This window comes from Neovison vison, chromosome 4 (genome assembly GCF_020171115.1).
Source record: "Neovison vison isolate M4711 chromosome 4, ASM_NN_V1, whole genome shotgun sequence".
Classification (NCBI taxonomy): domain Eukaryota; kingdom Metazoa; phylum Chordata; class Mammalia; order Carnivora; family Mustelidae; genus Neogale; species Neogale vison.
The window spans coordinates 16,762,686-16,788,305 of NC_058094.1; the positions used below are offsets into that span (position 1 = coordinate 16,762,686).

The 25,620-nt window shown below is 47.0% G+C and overlaps 1 protein-coding gene across 1 annotated transcript; it reads left to right on the plus strand.

Moving 5' to 3' along the window:
* Positions 1 to 5,420: 5,420 nt before the first annotated feature.
* KLHL38 (kelch like family member 38) lies at positions 5,421 to 16,224 on the plus strand. Its single transcript, XM_044244991.1, has 4 exons — positions 5,421 to 5,668; positions 6,229 to 7,689; positions 11,687 to 11,792; positions 12,903 to 16,224. The coding sequence occupies exons 2-4, from the start codon at positions 6,337 to 6,339 to the stop codon at positions 13,190 to 13,192; spliced, it is 1,749 nt and encodes a 582-aa protein (XP_044100926.1). The 5' UTR covers positions 5,421 to 5,668; positions 6,229 to 6,336; the 3' UTR covers positions 13,193 to 16,224.
* The last annotated feature ends 9,396 nt before the right edge of the window (positions 16,225 to 25,620 follow it).

Below are 25,620 nucleotides of genomic sequence, written 5' to 3' on the forward strand. Positions count from 1 at the left end.
CATGTATTATTCTTTGTGACTCACAGTGCTAAAATGGGAGAGTATGAATGCATCCTTGATCACATTATTTCTTTCTTCCCGATTTGACTTAGAGCCCAGAAAGCTGATCAGTGGCATAAACGAAGTGTGAGGTCAGACTTTAGCTTGTGGGGAGAAGGCAGGGCAGACAGCTGGGTTATACACCAATAATCCACCAACAGTCCTAACGTTGTCTCTGTCAGCTCTTTCTCTCCCTTGCCCTCCCATGGGGGAAAAAGATATTTTCTGGTGAGGAGGGCAGAGTGGAGGAAGAGTTGGGGTTGCAGTCATTTGCACTAGTGGCCTAGTAAAAGTAGCCCTGGACTTTTAGCTCCCAGAGGACAGTCGTCATGGCAACCCTGGGATCAAGGAGCAGACCCTCTTTCAGCCATTGTCCGGAGTACAAAGTCCCTGTTCAGCTTTCTACAAGCTGGTTTAAAAAAACACCTCCAGCCAGATAGATACAGACACCGATAGACAGGCACTCACATACACAGAAAAGTTTCTAATCATAGAGTGGGAGTCAAGTTCCTTCCCACAGCTTTTAATGATCCAGTTCACCGAAATCTAATTTTTCTCTTCACCTGTGGGAACAGGAGATACTCTGATGCCAGCAGAGGTAGCCTACCAGTCACCAAGAAGCTGTCCCAAAGCCTTTAAATGCGCGTTTCTGCATTCTTGAAACCCAGCTCCTGGGCACCACCATAACCCTGGTTTGTTGCTGAAAGCAACGTCTGCCCCAAAGGGTGTTAGGTGGACTAGGCAGAATAGGGCACATTTTGTGGCTTCTTAGCCTTGTAGCTGTCAGAGCTTCTACTGACCCAAACCAGCCTGCCTCTCCATGGGGATCTGGGCCAAGGGCACCCAGACAGGAAAGAGTCCTTCTGAGCCCAAGTGCCCTGTCGTGTGCATGGCAAAACTCTATGAGGAAACTTACAGCTTTGTGAATTTACTTGAAACAGCAAAATGTAAAGAACACCAGCTGGCAGCTTGACTGGCATGGAGGCCAGAACTTCTGGCTCAGGCCAGAGATGCATACAAGCTCAGAGGAGGTCCCTTTGCTGAGGATCAACCTCTTAACAGTCACTTCTCTGGCCACTTCAGGACGCAAACCTCAGGGTGAGCTAGAAGAGGCAGGGCTCAGAGGTCACCTGGCCTACACCATCACAGCCAGGAGAGAAAGTAAGTACAGAGAGGTTAAGTGACTTGTCCAAAGACACACAGACTGTCCTTGCAGAAGCTGGACTGGAACAAATCCAGGACTTCTGGAGGCTGAGTAGATAATGAGGAACATAGTAAACTGTTCAAGGCCTAGGAAAACAGCTAGTGAGTAGGAGACCAAATCAGATGCTGAAAACTGAGCACCAAGACCCACAGAAATCTCATGAGATTATTTTCAGAGTAACAATATAATACTAACCATAGCTTACTGTGAACCTGCACTGTGCCAGACACTTTCCTGGATGCTTCACATATATTATTTCCTTTGACAAGGCTGGTTGTCCCCATTTAACAGATGGACAAAGTAAGGCTGGAAGAATACAAATTAGTTGCCCAAGACCATCTGGATGCTGAGAAGAAATGTCGATTCTCCCAAGACTCTCTGCCCTCAAAGTCCAAGTCCTGACTCATTAGGCTACTGACTTTCATCAAAAAAAGGGTCAAGGGGGACGCCTGGGTGGCGCAGTTGGTTGGACGACTGCCTTCGGCTCAGGGCGTGATCCTGGAGTCCTGGGATCGAGTCCCACATCAGGCTCCCAGCTCCATGGGGAGTCTGCTTCGCTCTCTGACCTTCTCCTCGCTCATGCTCTCTCTCACTGTCTCTCTCTCAAATAAATAAATAAAACCTTTAAAAAAAAAAAAAAAGGGTCAAGGGTCTGAATTCTTCACTTATTCTGGGTTCCCATATGTTCAGACTCTAAACTAATACATCTCCCAGAGAAAGTCAGGACACAGAGTTAAGACAAAAAGTGTAGAATTCTCAAAGACAAATAGATTCATGAATTGAAAGTAGGTTGGTGGGGGTTACGTATGGGTGGAGATAACGGGTTTTGGACTAGGGTTGGGTTATTTGTGTATGTGTTCTTTGAAGTAAACACCAAGACTCGATTTGTCTTTTCCTGACGTTTAATGTAGGGCCAAAGTTTTCCTAGCAGACCAGGCCAAAGGAATGGGTCTGGTTTTTTTTCTAAAACATAGAAGCCAGAGGATTTATTAAAGTTGGTCAGACATTGATACTGCACACCAGGGCTCCTTTGAACACTTGACAGGGCTGGATTCCAGAAGGTCTAATTAGTTAGAGAACGGAGGGGAAGGTCCAAGATGCCCACTAGTGGACGGCACCATATTAGTTCACTCCGAGAAATCCCTACCTATGGTCCTCCCAACAAACCTTTAGTTTGCTCACTAGCTGGAGGAGCAATAAGACAGGCGTTTCAGGGCACCTGGGTGGCTCAGTGGGCTAAAGCCTCTGCCTTCGGCTCAGGGTCCTGGGATCGAGCCCCGAATCGGGCTCTCTGCTCGGCGGGGAGCCTGCTTCCTCCTCTCTCTCTGCCTACTTGTGATCTCTGTCAAATAAATAAATAAAATATTAAAAAAAAAAAAGACAGGCGTTTCAGAGCAATAAGGAAATTACTCTTCCCTTGTGTTGACTCTGAGGCCAAGGACTAAAGCACTATAGGGATTGGGAAGACCTCAGATCTGTTTCCAACCTTGAACTTAATAACTCTTGCTCTGTGGTATTTTACTTTTCTCTTTATCATGTTATTGGATTTGATTGAAAGGACGGACATCCAGGTTACTCTAGAGCACCATTTGCAGTGTAGTCTAATGGACGTGAACCAAGGGGTACATGGCCATGTTGCTAAACCTATGCAGTGAGTGTGGGGGGGGGTATGAAGTTCACCTAACAGTGCTCCTTCTCCTTTCCTAATCTCAGTTCTGTTATGCTCAGTTCAAGAACCATACATAATTTACTCATTATATGGCAGCCATTTGGCCAGGCACCAGGGCTAGAGAGAGACAACTAAGACAAAGTTCTTGCTGTCCAGACACTTCCATTCTAATAAGGGGGATGCAGACAGGTAAATATAACTACAACGAGGACATGAGGCCAATATATTAGATGTATGCAGAAGGGGGGGCACGTGGGTGGCTCAGTCAATGAAGCATCCAACTCTTGATTTTGGCTCAGGTCATGATCTCAGGGTTGTGAGATCGAGCCCCGCATGGGGCTCCATGCTCAGTGGAGAGTCCGCTTGAGATTCTCTCTATTCCTCTCCCCCTCCCCCAGCACTCTCTCTTTCTCTCTGTTTACAGTTAGTAAATAAATCTTAAAAAAAAAGGGGGGGGGGAGATGAAGTTTGCAGAAGAAACGAAAATAGTACAGAGGACTGAGATACTAATTATCTGAGAGGGTCAAGGAAGACCTTCAGAGAAGCTGATATCATAAATTAGCTTCAAAGGATGAGCAGCAGTTCAGAGGTGAAAAGGGGAGAGAGATGGCAAAGGGAAGAAAGAGCAGGCAAAGGCACAGAAGCCTTTGTTCTAGAAACACCGTGGCCTCAGGCCTTTTATGGAGTTTGGCTCCTCAACTGTCACATCAGCAGATGTCCACAGTGCAGGGATAATCTGCAGGTCTGACGGCTCTTACACTGTCCCTTTCTCTAGCTTCTCGCCGGTACTTCCCATGGATCTCTGATCCCCTTGCCTCCGGTCTTCTGCTCCGAATCCTGGCCTCTGGGTCCCTGGCCCCAATGACATGTTTTGGTTCTACTTACATGACTTTGATCTCCTAGACTCTTGGGGTCATGAGTCACCCTGTGATCTGCAGCTATGAACGAGAGACCCTCCTGGTTCCATCATGCTCTGTGGTACTCTAAAAGCAAGGCCAGCCCAGCCAGAGACCAGACCCATATAAGGACCTGCACCTTGTCTCCTAGAGGTAGAATGAAAAATGTAAGTGGGAGAGAGACATGGCAGGAGACCGTTCTCAAGGTGGGCTGCAGACCAATCTGATTCCTGCTGAAGTCTGGGCTTAATCCTGCAGACTTGGGGAGCCACCGGAAGACGTGGTGCTGGGGCTGGTAGAGTCCGCTTTGCCTTCCGTAGGGTTACTCTGATGGTTACTCAGGGTGCTTGTATTAGAGGGAGAGAGACTAGGAGCAAAGGGAAAAAAATCAACACAGGAGGCCATTGCAATAGTCCAAGCAAGACTTGAGAAGAGGAGAAGATCAGGTCTCCCTGCCACTCACTGCTGAGGCACTCAATCAGTATCTCCTGGGGGGTAGGAGGAAAAGGACAGAGCCTGGGTCCCTTTTAATCAGCCTTGTGTTTCCACAGCTCTCCATCGTGGCTCTGATTCTAACCCTGGGGGGCTGCCTCCTCCTCGCTTTCCTTCTCCTTCTCCCTCCTTCCCTCTCGCCCCTGCTCTGCCTCCTTCCTCCTCCCCCAGCTTGTTCCCCTATCTCTCTCTCCTTCCCCCTCTTCTTCTTTCTCCCTCTCCCTCCCCCTCTCCCTCTCTCTGGCACACCCTGGAGAGACACGCATTACCTCCAGCTCAAGCCTCCCTGATGGGAGAAAATGGAAAAGTAAAAGAGAAAAGCCAGCCTGAACCATAAAAAAAAAAAAAAAATAACCGGAGAGGGGTTCCTGGGTGACTGCCTTCGCTCAGGTCATGATCCCAGGGTCCTGAGATCCAGCCCCAGGTCCCCAGCTCAGCAGGAAGCCTGCTTCTCCCCTCTTGCTCTGCCCCTCCCCCGACTCATTTTTTCTTTCTCTCTCAAATAAATAAATAAAATTTTTCAAAAAAAAAAAGCACCTGAAGAGCGATCAGCATATGCCTGTGAGAGGCAGGAATAACCAGGAAGAGTACGACCCTTGCCACTTGACAACAGAAGCCCCTGGCATCAGCGGAACCAACAAAGGTTTGATCTTTCCTGCATCTGGGAACTCTGGGGTGCTCCACAAATATTAAAAACAACTTGGGTCATACATTCCATCCCCTCGGAGGCTGCAGGCAGAAAGCACAGCCCTCTCCGACGATCCTGCCAGCAGACAGCAGGAAATAAAGACCCACGGAACAGTATCCTCGGGCCCACGTTCCGGCCTCCCTAAGACCATCCGTCACCTTCAACTTGCCCAGAACTATCTTCAGTGACTTTCCCAGGTCACAGCAACCTGTTTACAAACATCTAGAATTCCCAGGCACTTTTAGGACAAGGGACCCAAGATGTGTCCAAGTGGGCAGCAAAGTCTTCTCTAAGAGAAGCTGTTCCTCCAGATCTATTTATGCCGATGTAAACACTTGCCAAGGAAACAAGGCATGTGGGCATGCGCTGGCCCGGCAGGCCCTCGGGTTGCTGCAAAAGGCAACTGGAGAGTCACATGTCATAACAGTGGAAAGTACATATGCAACTATTCTTAGCCCTGGAATGTATACACTGTCTCCCTGCCCGGTGCTTCTCTCCCGAAGTTCTAGAAAACTGCGAAAGCACCGTTTGCATAAACAAATCCAGAACTCTCCCAGGACAAATCATTTGCCAACTGAAGGAAGGCCTGGGTTTATGGTTTCACTTGGAGCCAGAGGTGGAAGGTCTCCGGAGGGACCAGGCGGACTGGGCACTGGGGGACGTCACCGCTGCAAACCAAGGTAAAGATCTCTAATGCCTAATTCTTCCGCAGGTAGACTGCCAGGTGTCATCCCGGAAACCCTGCCCAGAGTGTTGTTTGGTCTCTGCTTTCTCTTTATCACATTCTAAAACAAAACCCCCAAAGACTCTGTGAAGTCATGTTTTTAAAAAATAAATCACAAAGGCCCATTTTCGTCCTTCAGTACTCTCTGATGCCAGAGGGCCACGCCCCCAGATTGACTCCTCGGGGAATGACTAACACCCAGAAAGATGCTTACATGAGTTTACTGAATAACAGATGTGCTGAGAAGCTAGAGCAGGGCTCACAGGTTTGGGCTGGTCAAATGCAGGGACTGTCACCTTGCTCCAGCCCCTGACCGTCAGGTAACTTCCAACCATGTCGGTAGTTGTTTTTTTGTTTTTTGGGGTTTTTTTTCCCTAAGATTATCTGAAGATGCTCTTTGCCTATCACCTTTGGGAGTAACCATAACCAAAAAGAGAGTGTTGGCTGTGGGGTGTGGGGTGTAGGTGGCCTCTCTTTCCAATCTTCACTAAGCAACCTTCTTGGCAATATCCACAGCACCTTAGTGAATGGACACTGAGTCTTGGAGTCTCCAAGTCTTGGAGTCACCACAGCTAAACCCTTCAGCACACACCTCCCCTTGGGACCTCTCCCCCTCCTTCTAGGATGGATGAGGAGTCGCCAGATGGGCTGCTCTTCCAAGACCACAACTTCTCCTCTGACTTATTAAGGCAGCTCAATGGCTTGAGGCAAAACAGGCTGCTGACTGATGTGAGCATCTGTGCGGGGACCTGGGAGGTCCCCTGCCACCGAAGTGTGCTGGCCTCCAGCAGCCCCTACTTCCGGGCCATGTTCTGCAGCAACTTCCGGGAGAGAAGCGAGGCCAAAGTCCAGCTGAAAGGCATTGACCCCGCGACTCTGGACCAGATCATCTCGTATGTGTACACAGGGGAGGTGCCCATCACGGCTGAGAACGTCCTGCCTTTGATGGAGGCAGCCTCCATGCTGCAGTACCCCAAGCTGCTGGAGGCCTGCTCCTCCTACCTCCAGAGCCAGCTGACCCCCAGCAACTGCCTGGGCATGATCCGACTCTCCGAAATCTTGAGTTGTGAGACCCTCAAGAAGAAAGCCAGGGAGGTGGCCCTGACGTGTTTCCCCGAGGTGGCTGCCTCGGCCGACCTGAAGGAGCTCTGTGCTTTGGAATTGAGAGACTACCTGGGGGATGACGGGCTCTGTGGAGAGGAGGAAAAGGTGTTCGAGGCCCTCATGGTTTGGATCAAGCATGACCTCCAGGCCCGGAAACGACACGTGCAGGAGCTATTCAAGCAGGTCCGGCTTCAGTATATCCACCCGGCCTTCTTCCACCACTTCATCGCCAACGATGCCCTCCTACAGTCCTCGCCCTCGTGCCAGACCATCCTGGAGATGGCCAAGAGGCAGATGTTTGCCACGTACAGCACCACCAGTGCCCCAGACCTCCAGCCTCCATGGCACGTCCCCCCAAGAACCTCTTACCAGGATTTTCTCATCATCTTGGGTGGGAGGAAGGACAACCAGCAGACCACCAGGGACGTTCTACTGTATAACAGACAGACCAACCAGTGGCAGAACCTGGCTAAACTCCCAACCCGCCTATATAAGGCCTCAGCTGTCACCTTGCACCGCAGCATCTATGTGCTAGGAGGCATGGCTGTCGGGCCAGGGAAGAACGTGCCCAGCCACAACGTCTACATCTACTCCCTGAAGCTCAACCAATGGAGGCTGGGGCAGCCCATGCTGGTGGCCCGCTACTCCCATAGAAGCACAGCCCATAAGAACTTCATCTTCTCCATTGGGGGCATTGGAGAAGGGCAGGAGGTCATGGGCTCCATGGAGAGATACAACAGCATCTTCAACATCTGGGAGAGTATGGCCAGCATGCCTGTGGGGGTTCTCCACCCTGCGGTTGCTGTGAAAGACCAAAGACTCTACCTTTTTGGGGGAGAGGACATCATGCAGAATCCTGTACGCCTTATCCAGGTAAATGGCTGGTCCTTCCCATCATGGGAGTGCATGAGCGCACACCATGCACACATACCCATACATGTGTGTACACATACAAACACATGTGCATACATGCACATACACATTCATGGATACCTGCTTGCATGAGTGCATACACATATACCTGTAATCCACATACTCACTATCCTTTGCAGAGAAAACATAGAGGAGGGAGGAAAGGAAAGTTGGAAGGGAGGGAGGAAAGAAGGAAGTTTAAATTCAGTAAGACTTTATCCATTTATGAATTCTGGTTGTGTAAGATGAATACACACAAAGGAATGTTAGATACAATCCCTGTCCATGAAGAGTTTATCTCTAATTTTATTAGAGATAAAATTAGTATCTCTAAAAGTTCAAAAAAAAATGAAAAAAGTTCAAGCTAGAACACATGGAATATCAGAAAGTGAAGTTCTGTAGGAAATCTGCAGATCCTCTCACCCAAATCAACAAGGCCTTAGAAGAAGAGTCCCAAGCATTGGTCTACAGTCTGTGACCAAATCCTGGGAACCCAACCACAGATCAGCTGAATCAAAATCTCTTGTGGGGGTCCTGACATATACCTGTTACAGACGTCTCCAGGAGGTCCTAAGGAGCAGCCAGGTTGGAGAACCCTGACCTTAAATGACAGGTAGACACTAACGAACATCACTAGCAAGCTCTCTGAGAAGTGTTACCAACAGAAAGCAAAACCTCAGAATATGAAGTCTTTTATGCAAGTTCTAATCTCTGCAGTTCACATCGTGATATGAAAAACATGAATAATGAGCCTGTCTTTAACAATGATCAAGGAGCTCCCTGGTAGTTGCTGTGTTCACCGATGAGAGCTATCCCGAGCCCAAGCCCCCTGTAAGAGCCCTGGGGACAAGGGCATAAGCAGGAACATGCACTTAACCCTCCAGGAGCTTCAGGAAAATTACAATTCACGTGCTGACTAGAGGGATGCTATAAGAGCATGAGACGTGCCCTAAGCCAGTTTAGAGCGAATTGGGGATGGTGTGAACTTTCAAGGTTGGTTTGAGCTGACGTGAACAGGGAGGCAAGAGGAGATGGAAGGCGAGGAAATGAAGAGGGAGAATCACCGGGAAGATAGAAGGACCTGACTTGGATGGAGACACAGGCAGGAAGCTTCTCTGAGCAGAGGCAGAGTCCTCTGTTGAGAGAGGGGTGGTCCCAGGTAAGGAAACAGCTGGACCAAAGGCTCTGGAGCAGAGAAGGGCACAGCCCAACACCTGGAGGGACTGACAGACTGACCATATAGCTGGGACACAGCAGGAGGCGAAAAGGGGGTCTATCTAAGTGGAGCTTGGGGTGGGGAGGAAAGGAATTAGTTCTCACATGTTCTCCATTAGCCCCCTTCCCAAGCTGCCCTGAGGGCCTCCGCCTTCACCCAGACTGCTGCCCCTGAGCCCCTACTGTAGAAATTCTGGAACATTCCCAGGGGAGAGGTGTTTGTGGACATGAGGCTGACCCAGCAGGCTTTCTAGGCCTTGTCAAGGAATTGGGGTTGTAGCCTAAGATTAACAGGGTGGCTGCAGTCATCAAATTTGCATTTTTAGAAGCTCCCTCTGGATGCCCTGTGCCAAAGGGATTCGAGGGGCCTTCGTGGACAAAGGGAGGAGAGCGGGGGACTGTTCTAGAGATCCAGCCAGGATGACAGCGGCTTGGGCTAAGCTGGTGCCAGTGGAGATGGAGAAAAGTAACAAGCTTCAATTTAATCCCTGTTTTGTCTTGCCTTCGTTTCCCCAGCCCGTATTTTCAGCTCTTCTCTGACCACCTCGGCAGATTTTGAGCCTGTTCCAAATCCCACTCATATATTTGAGCCAAGAGAGACATGGTCAGCTCCCCACCAAGCTCTGGCCACACAGTGTGGACGTAACAGAGGGCTTCTATGTAAAGCTAGAACCCCTCCCTCTTTTACAAAAGTACTTTTCAAAATGAAGTGAACAAATAATGCTAATGACTTCACATTGCAAAGTTGTTATTGATTTCCTAAGAATACATACAAATCTCAGAAAAGCTTTCAAGCTCGTGTATCAAAAAATGAATGGTACCGTCGAACAAGACACTTGCAAAGGCAGGTGGGAAAAAAAACCCACTACCATGTGAGTAATCCTTTTACACTGCAGTTGTGAGAAGGGGGAAAGGGGAAAAGCATTCATGGAAGCTTTTCTCATCTACTTAGCCTTAGCTTTGAAATGGTAATTTTACTCATTCAACTATAGCATGAGATCAATGGGGTTGCTTGATAAAGTAGGTTGGATTTTCTGGCACAGATTCGGTTTTCTTTCAGGATGGTTCTTCTGCACACAAGCATTCTTTTAGGAACTATTGAACAGTGGTATCACTGTGTAATTTGTGTGTGTATGTATACCTTTCTCCCTGGCCGCCTTTCTCCCTCTGTTTCTGGATGGCACTGAGCAAATCCTTCACTATAACAAAATATCACTTCCTCCACTGGTCAAACACCATCTTTGTTATCCTTGCCCCCAGCTCTCTGGGGGTATGATGAGGATTGTGAGCAGATGTTTAATCTATCTTTGAAACCATACCCCAAACTTGCTGACAAAGAACAGAGAGCCAGGAGGCAATTACTCACTCAGTGTTTACTTTAACTCCAAGGATCCCACTTTCCAGTGTCATCTATGTATTTTCAGATGAAGCCATGAGGCTTAACAGGCTGTCTCTAGCACATGGCCTCATCTAGGCTTCATCAGCTTCAAGAATGGAAAGACCTCCAGAGGTCTTCAGTCTCAAAATGTGCCCTCAAGAAAGGCGACACCTATATGGCCCCAGGCAGAGTCCTGACTGTGGTGGTTAAGAAGTTGAACTCTGGGGGTACCTGGGGGGCTCAGCAGGTTAAAGCCTCTGCCTTCAGCTCAGGTCATGATCTCAGGGTCCTGGGATGGAGCCCCACGTTGAACTCTCTACTCAGCAGGGAGCCTGCTTCCTCCTCTCTCTCTGCCTGCCTCTCTGCCTACTTGTGGTCTCTTGTCTGTCAAATAAATAAATAAATAAAGACCTAAAAAAAAGAAGAAGAAGAAGTTGGACTCTGGGCTCAAACGGACCAGCTCTTCCATTCCTTAGCCATGTGACTTCCAGCATGTCACTTAGCCTCTCTGAGCCTCAATGATCTAATGTGAAAAATGGGGGCAGGTAATGGTACCTACTTCATAGGATGGTTGTGAAGATCAAATTTGGTAATATGATAAAAAATAGAGTCTTTCGTATGGTAGCAATTAAATTTTATATAGAAAAAAATGCCATTTTCTTTGGCAAATAAATGTTTTGCCTCTTCTTTTCTTATATGAAATCCATCATAAGTCTTTTGTGCTCAATTTTGCTAGTAGTGAACTACTTTATATTTGATATTTGAACTTTATTTAAACTGAAGGGGACATGTTCTGGGAATAATGCTTTGCGATGCTATTTCAGACCGTGGCCAAGGAGCCCTGCCCCACCCCCTTGCTCTTTTACTTTTTTCTCATGCTTCCTCTACGATTCTAATGACTTTCAGGCATGAACTGCTCAAAAGCCTTCCTCACTTAGCCCCACATGCATTCTTGGCTCTCGGGCCCTCTCTGATACACGGGAACATTTAGAAATTTAAACATGAGCCGGAAATAGAAATGATTGAAAAATCACTGGTTTTATGAATACCCAAGTTGCTCCATTTCCCATTAAAAAGAAAAAAATGTTCCAAGTAAGGTAAGCAAACACATACCGCAATGCGTAACTCTCGGTCCATTCTATGGAGACATAGACAAGGATCTCATGGTCTCACATAAAGACCAATTTCTAGTAATATATACTTTCTGTTATTTAATTACATTTTGTTGATAATAATACGCCTACCTACATTTTAAAAAGTGAAAAGAAAAACAATCTTATTTCTTATTTCTTAAATACTACTTCTATCTTTTAGAAAATATATATCACTTTACAGTGCAGCACAGTGATTCTACTTCTCCCCCAGGTTTATCACATTTCCAGAAACACATGGTTCAAAATGGAGACAAGGATGATCAAGAATGTGTGTGCCCCTGCCGTGGTGCTTCGGGAGAAGATTGTTATCGTAGGAGGTGAGTTGGAACAGAGGATAGTTAGGCTGGACACAAACTTGGCATCTCCCATGGAAAAAGGGTCACTAAATAGACAGATGTTGTTCTACAAAACAGTGTTTTTAAAAGCACATCCATCCAACTAGGGGAGTGTGGATGACTTGACAAAGTTCTTTTCTCATCCAGAAGTTTCTCCCTGTCTTCATCTGTAAACAAGGAATGAAATAATACCCACTTCACGGAATTGTTGTGACAATAAAATGTGCTCGCATATCTAAAGCACTTAGCACTATTCCAGATACATGGCAAATACTCAAAAAATGTTTGCTACCGTTAATAATATTAGCCGCTAATGGATCATTTCTCTGTAACTACAGTAGAGTGTCTTGGTTAAGAGGAATAGTTCTAGGGTCAGACCTGGGTTCAAATCCTGACTCTGTCACTAGCTGTATACTCTTTGGCACGTCGTTAATCTTTTTCTGTGCCTCTGTTTGCACATCTGTAAAATGGGGATCTTAAAAGTAGGGAGTGGTGGGGACCAGATAGGGCTGTGGTGGGAACTGTTCCTGAATTCCCAAGGCTCCTTCTCTGGATTATTAAGGCTCTTAGGGGGAAGGGAACATGTGAGGGAGATGAAAAAGCCAATAATTTAGAGAAAGCTCGGGGCGCCTCAGTGGCTCAGTGGATTAAAGCCTGCCTTCGGCTCAGGTCGTGGTCCCAGGGTCCTGGGATCAGACCCCACATCGGGTTCTCTGCTCAGCGGGTAGCCTACTTCCCCCTTTCTCTCTGCCTGCCTCTCTGCCTACTTGTGATCTCTGTCTGTCAAATTAATAAATTAAAAATCTAAAAAAAAAAAATATAGAAAAAGGTCTGGAATCAGGAAGCTGCTCCCAATTTAATGCTGCCTTAACTTGAGGTTAGGATACAGGGGCCAGAATCAGACAGATCTTAGTCTAAACCCCAGGTCTGCCACACACTGGACCTTGGGCAGCTCATCAAAATATTCTATACCTTAGTTCAGATGCCAGCCTTGGTACTAGGCAATGGCAAAATACAGATATGTTTCCAGACTGCAGACTTCCTGTCCCAAATGAACGATGTTGAGCTTGCCAACATGCCATTGGTTTTCAGGTTACACAAGGAGGATTCTTGCTTATGACCCTCAATCCAACAAATTTGTCAAGTGTGCGGACATGAAAGACCGGAGGATGCACCACGGGGCCACGGTGATGGGGAACAAGCTCTACGTGACGGGCGGGCGGCGGCTGACCACAGACTGCAGCATCGAGGACTTGGCCTCCTTTGACTGCTACGACCCTGAGACGGACACCTGGACGTCCCAGGGACAGCTTCCTCACAAACTCTTTGACCACGCCTGCCTCACTCTCCAGTGCATACCCCACACCCCCACCTTCCCGTGAAGTTGGCAAGTAACTGTGGGTCTTAGTCAAGATGCTTTCTGTTGTAAGAGACAGAAACCCAACTCAAAGGAGTATAACCCCAAAAGGATGCAGGGAGTGCCCACAGGACCAAAAGTTCCAGAGCCTGGAGGCCTGGAACCAGGCATCCTGTTGGTAGAACGCTTTGGCCCTCTCTGGCTCTCCACACCCCCACCCCGTCTCCCGCTCTCCCCTTCTCCCCCTACTGCCCCTCCTTCTCTACCTCATCTCTGTTAGACTTCATGCTACAAACAAGTTTCTGTATCCACAAAGTGTGAAGACAGTGGCGACTGATAAACTCAGTGTTTTCTAAAGTTGCATCTCCAAGAAAGAACCTCACCATTATCTATATATTAACCTTGAAAATAATCCGAATTGGCTGTTTCTTAATTCCATGCCTTCTTCTTGAGTCAATCACTGTTTCCGGGGCTTGTGCTACGGTAACTGTGTGATCTCAGAGCACATCCCTACAGGCAGAAGTCACGTTGACTGTTACCACTGACAGCTCATCCAAACTGCACAGCAGGAGACAGAAGCAGTTTCCCAAAGAAAGAACTGTCGCACTGACCAAAACCACATCTGCCCAGAGCATCGTGGAAATCTAGAGCAAAAGGGGTCCCTGGCACAGGATCCAGGTGGCAGTGTGAGACATGGGCCATGACCGTGTTTCTTTGCATTCTGTGGATGTAATAAATTGGAATTCGAGGAACATGTGTGCAACGTAGTATCCAGTGTTTGCAAAATTATCCGTGCGGCCAGAATAAAGTTTGTTTCTAGTGCCAAATTGTGTTTTTCTCCAGCCTCTGGGGAGCTATAAACCTGCAGAATTCATCAGGATTTTCATTTTGGTAAATATTATGAGAATCACTCTTCTAAGGAAAGTCAACAAATTCCTTCAGAGATCCCAGCAATTACTGTCCTGTCCATGCCAGGGCTAAATACCCCCCAACAGCGTTCTTGGTGTCAAAGTGCCTCCCAAGCAGGCTCCGTCTTAAGCTCGGGACTCAACTGAAGATGACAGTACATTATGATCACCTGGCAGTCTTCTCCCCAGCTATGGAAGCATCTGGAATGGGTCTCACTTCCCTGAGCCGGGCACCAGAGAGCCCTCAAGCCGGAACCTTCCTCCCCACCCTGTTCTCCAGGATCATGTTCTGGACTTTTCCTTTCTTCCTGCACTTTAGCTCCTCCTGTTGGGATCTGAAGCTTTGCCCTGCTCCCCAGACCATATGGCCGTGGTCTAGACACCCTGCCCAGGTTGTCAGCCCCTGTTCCTCATCCTGGATGCTGTCACCTTAGCGGTTAACTGGTCTCTTACTACAACCCATTCTCTCTGAACCCCTCTGTTCAGGCTCTCGATCCCTCCTCTCCCTGGAAAAGGTGACCAGTGACACCTCCAGCACCTCACAGGCAGTGCGTTTTGATCTGTCATCGGACTGGACCCATCAGCAGCGCACCATACAGATGACCCTGCCCCCATCTTGAAATGCCTTCCTCACTCTGCCTCTGGGACACCACTCACCCTCTCTCCCTGCTCTATGCACTTAATTCTTGTCTCTCTAATTTCTTGTCTCTTTCTATCCCCACTAGTAAATGGTGTGCGCCCCAGTGCTCAGCCCTTACACATTCCGCGCCCCTACCCTCAGGCCCAGGGCAGCGAGCCCCCTCTGTGCATGGCTTTTCCTTCCCACCAAGCGCTGCTGACTTCCCACTGTTCTCCACTTCCAGACTCCAGGGCTCGCTCCATGTTTCTATTTGGATGTCAAATACCTCAAAGCCGATGTGTTCACATTCACTTTTTCCTCACCAAACCAACTCCTCCCATGGTAGGCCTCCCCAGCCTAAGAGAAGGAAACCACGGTCTCCTTCTCAGGCCCAAAGACCTGGCCGCTGCTGTTGGCTCTTCTCCCTCACACCCCACTCCGTTTGGTTCAGGAGCGCCGGACCCAGCAGCCCCACCAGCCACGGCTCTTACTCTGATCCAAGCCGCCATCTTCTCTCATCTACACCCATCACTGGTGTCTCTGCTTCCGCCTTCACCCCCAAATCTCTCTCCACCCAGCAGCCGGGGGCACCTTTCACAAACATGTGAGTCAGAAGAGGTCATTCCCCTGTTGAAAACTCTCCAAAGCTTATACTGGAACGAAGGTTAAAAAAAAATTTTTTTTAATTAAAAAAAAAGAAAAAGAAAACTTCTCCAAAGCCTTCCCAGCTTTCTCTGATGCCTTCCAGAGACCCACAAGATTGTCCCCCCACCTCACACCTTTCCCCTTCTGCTCTCACCGTGTCCCCCCACTCGGTGTCGGCCACACTGGCCTCCGGGCTCACACATCCGTGTTCACATGCACCACGCCCTGTGCCAGAACATACTTGGCCTGGATGCCACACCCACAGGGTTCCCTCCCTCCCTTTCCTCAGGGGTCCGCTCAGAGATGCCTCTCTTCGGTGCCCTGATCCGATCTGTGCACGCGTCCTCTCGGGGACAGCCATCACCTCAGTCCCTCTGTCTCCACTGTCGACCAGCCTAAGTGGCCTTGCTGCTTCCACGCCTGTCCACCTCGGATCCTTCCTCCAACAACAGCCAGGCTAATCTTTTTAAAACACAACCCAGTTCATATCCCTCACCTGCTTAAAATGACTTGACAGCTTCCCAGAGACCTTAGCATAGAGCCCCAGTATTTTCTCTCCCCTCCAGGGCCTTTGCCACCAGCACCCACCTGTCTCTGGCCCCGCCTTTTCCTGCTCCCCACTGCTCCCCCCCAACTCCTGCCAGCCTTCATCACTTCCCCTTCTCACTCCCGCCTCTCTCTTGTCTGGCACACACCTCTCTCACCTCTGTGTTGACTTAATTTCAATTCATACCTTACCTGCCAGATTAAAATTCGCCGCATCAGAGGCCTTCCGTGCCCCCCTACCCTAGCCTGGGTGGATCCCCTCTGAGACCCTCATCGCTGCCTTCCCCTCCAGGCTCCTATCTGCCTTATCCCCATCCACATTCCCAGGGCTGGGCTCACCGTCCGCCGTATGTATTATAGGTCCCCAGTAAGTATAGCACAAGTGGATTAAAGAATGAATTTGCTGAATCCACACTGTCTCTAGAAGCTCCATTTCAAACTCAGACGTTCCTGTGGATAATTCCTGGGGTAAGCACCTCAGATCCTCTGCTAAGGGGTCACTGTGTCCTTCCCTCTTCCCCTTCCCCTTTCCCACCCTGGGAGAGAAGTAGCATGGCCCACCTAGGTCAGGCCTGGAGGCTGAGAGCTTATCCTAGACGGCCCTTTTTGCCTGGAATTGGAAGTGGGAGTGTCGCCATCTATGAACTCTTTCGAAGCCTCCAGAATTCCTTCTGTTGGAGACTTGCTAATGCATCCACTTTCCTTCCCCTTCGTCTTAATCCAAAATATACTAAGCTGTCCGAGTCTGTGGCTGCTCGGAGCCTATCCAAGTCTCCCTGGGGCACAGAAAAGCAAAGCCAATTGTCCCCTGGAATTTATAAAGAAAGATGGCACCAGGGCCAAACACATTTGGACCCCCGTGGCAGGCCAGCTTTGTGCATCAGGTAAGACTCTCCGTGGCAGGTGCGTTCATACACCTGGGCACCCCCTGGCCAAACCCCACATCAGAACTGGGTTATGAAACGCACCCCCAGGCCAGAATGGATGCTTTCCAATCTGCTGAGGACTATCCCAGTCCAAAAAGAAAGCGACAGAAAGTTTTGGCACGAGGCTTCCTTCGTCTCACTGGCTGAGGAGAGAGTCACGGCCCAGAGCTGAGGTCAAAGTATATTTAGCCGGGAGCAGTTAAACTGAAACATATTAAGTAAAAAAATGTCAGATAGTCTGACTAATCATCTCGACAGGCAACAAGGGAAGGGGCAAAAATGAAGTGGAACAAGAGCTAAGCTAGAAAACACTGACAGAAATATGAAAAACCCTGTCCCGACATAAACCAGGGAGCAGAAGAGGAGCCAGCAGAGACACTAGCATCCAGAGGAAGAAAGTGGCTAAATTCACCTTCTCCACCTATACCAAAAATCTCTAGGGTCCCAGAGGATGAGGACTATGACAGGTCTTACTCAGAGACTTCATCCTTCTCAGGATATCGACACAACCCTGCCTCACCCCAACATGCCATGCTGTCCTCTGTGCGTCCGCACATGCTATTCCCTCGGCCAGGATGCCTTTCCCTGCTCTGCCTACTGAACTCTTACTCAACCTTCACCTCCTCCATGGAAACTTCTCCAACTTTTCTACACTCCCCCCCCCACCTCTTTATTCCAGCTCCTTCCACACTGTAGCACCGTAGATACTTGTTACCAGACCTAGAAGGGGAGCTTTTCACAGGGGCCCACAGAGTCTTGGTCCCTATTAACCTCTAGGCCAAGTTCAGTCAGCACTTGGCACACAAACAGTACTGACGCGTTTGCAGAATGAATGAGCAGGTGCACAAGTGAATGGGCCCTAAACGTCACCAGAGGATACAGGCTGTTCTGGATGCAAAGAAAGGCTTCATTAGCAGATAAACTGTCATTCTTTACCTTGGAACTCCATCACCCCGGAATCTGCCTCTGGGATCACAAGGCCTTCTTCCGAGTGTGTCCTCTCCTGTCTCTTACTGAATTTAGGGCCTACCCTAAACTGGCAGCATCTCGTCTTGATCCTCACCTTAATTACATCTTGAAAGGTCCTATTTACAAATAAGGTCTGGGTTCCAGGTGTCAGGCATTTGTGGAGAGGCATTATTCAGCCCATTGCAGATGCCGCCACAAGAAGGCATCTCCCCCCACCCCACCCACGCCTCAAGCAGAGCCGCATGGCACGGACTCCTCCTCCTCTCCCCATGTCTCCGGGGCATCACCTGGGCAGGGACTGTGTCTATCATCTCTGTATCCCCACTCCAGCCCCAGCCCCACAGGGCTGGGCACTGCAAAGATACTCAGTAAATGTGCACTAAAGTCGACTCAACCATTTCACAAGGGTTAGCAAACACTGAAAGGACCCCAAGGCCAGTGTATAGAAGACACAGCTTCCGGGCAGCTTCCCAAAAGGCCAGGGTGAACGATACTGGCCAAATGCCCATCAAGAAGGAATTCGGGTCAGGCATAAGAAATTATGTAAGAACTCATCTGTTAACAGAGTGTCGCTGCTCATGTCCTCTTCTTGATCTTGCCAACATAAGCCTTTTGGGTGACGTCATGAGAGTGAATCCAAAGCTGAGGATGCTGGGGGGAGGGGCGTCTGGATTCTGGAATGTCCGCTTTCATGCAGTCTTACAGGAATTCTAGGTTCCTGTTCAAATGCTACGTTATTCTCCTCATGTGGGGAATTTGGTTTTTGTTTTCCCTAAAGATATCCGCAAATCTCTCTTCCTCCCGATTTCACTGGTTTGATTCAATCAGAATTCCAGGGCCTGCAATCCAGAATTCCCTGGTAACACTCCCATTAACAAGCCAGCGGTCCAGAAAAAAATGGTGCTTGGAGGACACAGCCAGGGATTCAGGAGTCTGAGGCATTTGTAAGTTAGAAAGATGGAGACAGGAAGGTCTGCCCTATTCCAACTCAGGGGCTGTCTTTGCAGTGTTGCCAATGGTCCCATCAGCCCTGCACACATTCAGAGACAAGAGGGCTATCTCAGGACAGCTGTAAATATCGGAACCTTCCAAAGAGGGTTGGAAGGGAAGCAATGTGGAGATACCTACACTCAAGATAAGACCAAGGAGAAAAACAACAGAATTCATTAGCAGAGTCTCTGAGACATTTATCTTTAATCAAGTATTTGAGGAAAAAAGGGAATTCATCCCTACTCAGAGTATAGATTTATTTAACTGACTTATCTGAGGAGCAAAACTGAGAGTGCTAACGGACTTGCCCGTTTACTAAGCACTGAAGCCGCATTACCTAGTTCAGTGAGCATGAGAACCTCTGGCTTCTCCTGAGCACCCTCCCTGACCACCCTAATGGGCCCCCCACCCACTGCATTGCTCTCTCTCACTCTTCGTTTCTTCCCTTCATACCTTTTATAATAATTATTTATTGTTTTATTTGCTTTCCTGAGTTCATTTAGCTCACACTCCCAGCCAAATGGAGGTTGCCCAAGAATAGAGAACACGGCTGCCCCATTCACATCTGTTTCCCTGGCACTGGACACAGAAAAGGCAATCAACAAAGACTTGTTGAATGAATGGATGGATGAATGAATGGATGAATGAATGAATGGCTATCCAGGCATTTAGGATGAGCACAAAGGAGAGAGAAGGTAAGTTTCTGGAATGGCATGGGGGAAGGGGAGAATTATAGGGAAGGGGTTGACTGGCATGGGAAGGCACAGTGGCTCTTATCCAGGTGAGTGCTGTAGGAAAATCACTCTACCAGCAACCAGAAGAAGCTGGGGTAGTCTGGAGAGTTCAGATGGGAAGCTATTCCCATCCCCGGGAGGGATGATGAGGTATGACCTCAAACGTAACAGTGAAGTGTAAAGGGAAGGGAGGGCACAGGAAACAAAGAGGTGGAATCCACAGGCACTAATTGGACATGGAAAAAGGTGAGGAGGGGAGCAAGGAAGAGAGAGAGAATGGTTGCTAGCCTGGCTGACCCACAGGGCACCTGTGCCATCAGCAGAAATTACAAAACCAAAGGAAGGGGAAGACTGCCCCAGGGTTCCCACCCTCCAGAGTCACAGATGAGATGAGTGTTCCTTGCCCTGGGGGGTTGTACAGGCACCAGGAATCTATGATCTTGCTTATAGTCTGATCTTAGGGACCCATATTTCAGAACCACTTTTAAAACTCCCAGGCCACCACTGAAAACACGTCTAACAATGGTTGTTACATGACCTTTCATGTCACTGGAAGAGTCTGTGAGGCAGATGTGAGTGGATGAGAATAGAGTCTGAGCCAACATGTCTGGGTTTCAGCCTGGCTCTGTAATTCACTGACTGTGTGGCCCAGGAAAAATTAACCAACCTTTCTGTTCCTTATTAACCAACCTCTCTGTGTCCTTATTGGTAAACTAGAGATGATGATTCTGTTACTCTGTAGTGGGTTGAATCATGCCTCACTCCCTAAAGATATAGCCTTATCAGGAAAAAGGGTCCTTGCAAATGTAGCTACTCAGGGGATCTCAAGATGAGATAATCCTTGATTATCTGGGCAGACCTTAAATCCAAAGACAAGTGTCTGTATAGGAGAAAGGCTGAAGGAGATGTGAGATGTTGAGGAGAAGATTATGTGAAGCCCTGGGCAGTGGATGACATTCTGCAGCCCCCAAGCCAAGGAATATGGGAAGTTGCCAGAAGCTGGAAGAGGCAGGGAAGGATTTTCCCCTAGAGCCTCGAGGGTGGGCAGCCCTGCCAACACTGTGGCTGTGGCCTCCAGAACTAAGAGGGAATGAATTTCTGGCGTTTTAGGCCCCCAAGTTGGTGTTGATTTATTAGAGTGGCCCCAGGAAATTAACATACTCCCTCATAGGATTGCCACAAGGACTGAAAGAGGTCATGTTCATAAAGTAGCCAGCACTCAATAATTTATAAACAATTACTATTATCATCTACTTCCTTTCTCTGGTCCTTCATGGCCCCACACATAAATTGAGAATGTTAGAAGAAATAAAGGCGTTCAAGGTCTTGCTACCCATGCCGGTTCCTCCACCATCCAACTCTTTCACAAGGCAGGTTGGGACCAGGTTAACCCCTCATCTCCCCTCTGTCCCTCACTCCAGGGACCCATGACAGACAATGTCCCCAGTTTCCAGGTCTTCACGTTTCTGTGTCCAACCTAGAGGACGGAGCGGCGTGGGGGGGAGGGAGGCACTTGCCCTTAACCCATCTCCTCAGTGGACAGGATGAGACACAGAATTCTGAGCAATCACCCTCCAGATCTTCCCACGTGAAAGAATATCCTAGGCAAGTCACTCAACCCCACTCAGACATGGTTGCCAAATTATATTTTAGGCATTATGATATTTTCCTCCTTCTCAGGGCTTAGTGAGGGGGAAGCACCCAAGACAACCATATAAATGTCTAAAGCAAAAGTAGCAACCATGAATGGTGGGGATAATAACAGATGTAGAAGCAAAATGTACAATGACATTTTAAATGTCAATGACACTTTAAATTTACAATGGCATTGTAAATGACAATGACAGAAGAAAGGATGAGAGGGAGGAGGTGATGAAGCTTCACAGGTGTATTGCCTGGGGATGCAATGATCTCTCACCAGACTATGGAAGAAGACCCCTAACCACTCTTCCTGGCTCTAAAGTCTCCTTGTCTAACTCACTGTCCCCTGCTAGAGGTAATCCTAGAGGGGTTGGGGAATCAATAGATCGATTTATGTTTCCAAAAGATAATCCTGGCCAGATCTCTTTCTTGCTTAAACCCTTTCAATGGTTTCCCACAACGAAAAAATTTAAGCTTCACTTCCATATTTATGAGGTCCTTACATGTGGAAGAATAAACAGCCTCCACTTGACTAGATAACAAAATGGTAGCAGAGGGCCCGCCCAGTAGGCACTCAGTAAATGCTATTCTCTTTGCTGCCCCACTGGCCAGAAAGAAAACTCTCTTACTTGCCTATTAGCAATGTTTAGCTATTACCCATAGCGTAGGTAAATAGAAAACAAGACTAAGTAGATCTGAGGTACATGGTCACTAGCTCCTCATCCTATGGGGACACCATGACATGCTCTTCCATAGCAAAGTCATAGGACAATGAGTGCAGAAAAGCTCAGTTGCAGTGAATGTCGTCAAGGCCTTAGTTTCTCAAAATGTCTTCAGGGAAATACTTTTCCCTCAAAATTGCCTCCTTTTCATCTAGAATGATGATTCATTTCATTATTCAATGACTGAAAATTCATGAAATTTTGTGGTTAAAGCAAAAATGTATCACATAAAATTCCATATGTCCATGCAGTGGGACTGAGAAAAATCTAACAATGAAAACTATCGTTTCTTCCCTCAGAGTTTAACAGATATCTTCACCTTTTTTTTTTACTTATAATATTTTTATCGCCTTAATCAACAACATTGCTTTAAAAAAATTAGATAAAAGGCTCTAAAAATAAAGAGAATGGTCGAAGCACTGTACTTTCTTAGATTAGATTCAAATTCTCAAATGCAAATGTAACATTTCTGAGTCACGGAGTTGGAAGGAGGCCTGAGAGACCAGTTGGTCCAATCCGGAGAGGCAACATGGAGAACCAGAAACAGCAGCAGGCCTTATGAAAAACACCTGAGGACCTGGATTTGAGGTTCAGTTCTCCCTATAGAGAGGACTCTTGGGCAGGCCACTAAGCAGCAATGCCTTGCCTCTAAAATGCATGAATCTCATTTGCCCAACACTCCTGAGAAAATTGCAACTGTAGATGGAAAAGACGGTGTCCATTGATAAATATCCTCCTACATTCTTCATTCTACCCCTCTGGGCTCAAGATCCATTTAGCCAGGGAAGAAAGGGTAAAGGGATGACTGGAGAAAGACACCAAATATACTCATATAACCAACATCCAGGTCAGGACATTATAGCACCCCAAAGGCCCCTTCACACCTCTACCCATCCTTAGACTCTCCAACAGAACCACTGCTTGGATTTCCAACACCTCAGGTTAGCTGTGCTTGTTTATGAAGTTCAGATAAATGGGATTGGATAGCTCGAACTCTTCAATACAGCTTCTTCTACTCAACATTAACCTTGTGAAATTCATCCATGTGGTTATGGGTAGTTATAGTTTGCCCATGCTTGATGCTTATCGTATTCGGCTCTACGATACCACAATTCACGTTTCTGTTCTACTCTTGATGGGCATTGTATAGTTTCCCATTTGAAGCTGTAATGAACTTATCTTGTGCGTATCTGTTGGTGAATATATATATATATACGTACACCTATCTGTGGAGTATGTAATGGGAATGAAATTGCTGAGTCACAGAGTGTGCCTATGTTCAGCATTATAGATATGGCCAATCTGTTCCCAAACTATTCATACCAATTTCTGCTTCCACCAGCAGAGAATGAGGATTCCAGCTGCTGCATATCCTCAACAACACTCAATATTGTCTGTCTTTTTTGTATGCCATTCTGGTGCATGGAAAGTGGTATCATATTGCAGAATGATATTTTTAAAGTGTAAATCACGTTATGTTATTCTGCCAATGGTTCCCTTTGCACGCAGAATAAAACCCAACTTTTAAACCTGACCTACAAGACCCTAGTTACCTTGGCTTTCTTGCTGCCCACTCACTCTCCTCACTATACGTCAGCACCACCTCCTTTCTAGCCTGCAAATATGCTAAGGTCATTCCCAACTCAAGATCTTTACATTGGCTGTTTCTTCTGCCTAGAATGTTTCTCCTCCAAATATTCTTATGACTATCCCCTTCTTGTTCATTCATTCATTCAACAAATATTATCAAGTGATTATCAGGTTTCTTCTCAAATGCAACCTCCCTCAAGAATCCTTCCCCAGCCACTGTCTAGGATGGTCATGGATACTCTCCCATATCACCCCACATTCATCTCTAGTCCTTTATCTAGTTTTATTTTACTCATAACACTTATCACTACCTCTACTTCCTCTTTTAAGAATTATATGTTTTCTGCCTTATCATATTAGCATGTAAACTAACAGCAAAGGCAGTGCACCGTCAATGGCTAGAATAGTACATACTGTAAGTATTCAGCAAATATTTATTGGATGAATGAAGAGTTAATGGAAGGAGTACACAGGTGGCTTCTCAAAGATAACTATAGAATATTAAAGCTAATGGAGTCCCTTCCTTTTCATTCCCCACTTGATTGATAAAAATAAAGCTCAGAAAGATAAAATTACTTGGCCAGGCTCATGGTCAGTAGCAGAAATGCAGTTTGAACCCAAGTTCATGGCTTCTAATTCAAGTACATTATTCTGCCTATAAGAACTGGGCAGGGGATAAGTTTGACTGCATTTGAATGAGACCCTAATTACTGAATGTTGAACATTAGGAATTGATTCAGCACAGAGAAGTACCCCCCTTATAGTATGAAAGTACACAACACTTGAAGAAGATTAGAGAAGGGAATTGTTTCTGGTTCTCCCAAAGCACCCCTGACCTTTGCTTCAGAGAAAGGATGTTATTGATAAGATAAAAAATGCACAGAACTGGCTCTCAGTCCGTCTTCCATTTGCTGCAGACAGGAAAAAGACCCATCTTGGCAGGAACAATTTCCCTAGACTCCCAGGTCCTGAAATCTCCCAGGGCAGGAGCTCATGCCCTACCAGGTGAGGGCCCTGTTTCATGCTTAGTTTGGGTGAGAATCAGGTTGTACCACAATGCAAGCCTCAGGACTAGTTGCATAATTGGATGTGTAATCAGTACCTTCCAGATCTTCAGCCAAAAGCACTCCTGATACCACTTCAATCTTGCTGAATCATCTCTAAACCCCATGACTGGATGATTCACTAGTATCCTCTGGGGTCATGACTATCAGGTGTTCACCCAGAAATGAGAACTAAATTCATAAGGGGAAATACCCTTTTTTCAGTGTGTCAACCACCACTCTTTGGGTTTCCAAAGAGTAATGGAGGCCACATTAGTCTCTTCCTCATTAATCTAAATAAATGGAGAAAGATAACCAGAGACTAACTAGATAAGATAAGGAGCTGGTGTTTGGAAAGAATTCAACCTGGGATGATCAAATCCATATAAATCCACAATCTCTGACCATAATTCTGAAATCCAAAAAGCTCTGAAAGCCAATTTTGCCTCTTTGGTCCTTTTGCATATTGGCACCAAATTTATTTGGCAGCAAATCCTGACAGGAAAAACTGACATGAGACTATTTTTAGCCTTTATTTATCCATTTCAGGTGCATATTTATACATTTTCATACCAGAATATTACTGTTTGATTATGAGGTACTGAATTAGATACCAATGGAGAGTTTGAAAATATACAGTATATTATGCATCTTATTACTTTAATAGAAGCTGAAAAATTCTTAATACCCAAACATATCTTGCTCCTAAGATTTCAGGTAATGATGGTAGACCTGTAATTTTTCACGAATCATATTTATTCTGCACAAAAATCTAGGGCAGGCTGTATTGTCCCCATTTATCAAATGAATAAACTGAGGATCAGCGAAGTTAACGGTTATTTATTGCTGGATAACAATTTATGCCAAAATTTAGTGGTTTAAAACAATAAACTTTTGCTATTTCACACAGTTCCTGTGGGCCAGGGATTTGAGAGTAACAAGGTTGAGTGGTTTTGGCTACAGGTCTCTCATGAAATTGCAATTAAGATGTCAGCCAGCTATCCAGCATATTTTTTCTGAAGGTTTGACAAGGCTGAAGGATCCACTTCCAAGACAGCTCACTCACATGACTGTCGGCAGGAGGCCTCAGATCCTTGTCACATGGACCTTTCTATAGGGT

Excerpts from the sequence above, each read along its gene's own strand:
- KLHL38 (XM_044244991.1), top strand. The coding sequence starts at position 6,337 with ATGGATGAGGAGTCGCCAGATGGGCTGCTCTTCCAAGACCACAACTTC. Across the intron at positions 7,690-11,686 it reads ATCCTGTACGCCTTATCCAG|GTTTATCACATTTCCAGAAA; the intron begins GTAAATGGCTGG and ends CTTCTCCCCCAG. Across the intron at positions 11,793-12,902 it reads GAAGATTGTTATCGTAGGAG|GTTACACAAGGAGGATTCTT; the intron begins GTGAGTTGGAAC and ends ATTGGTTTTCAG.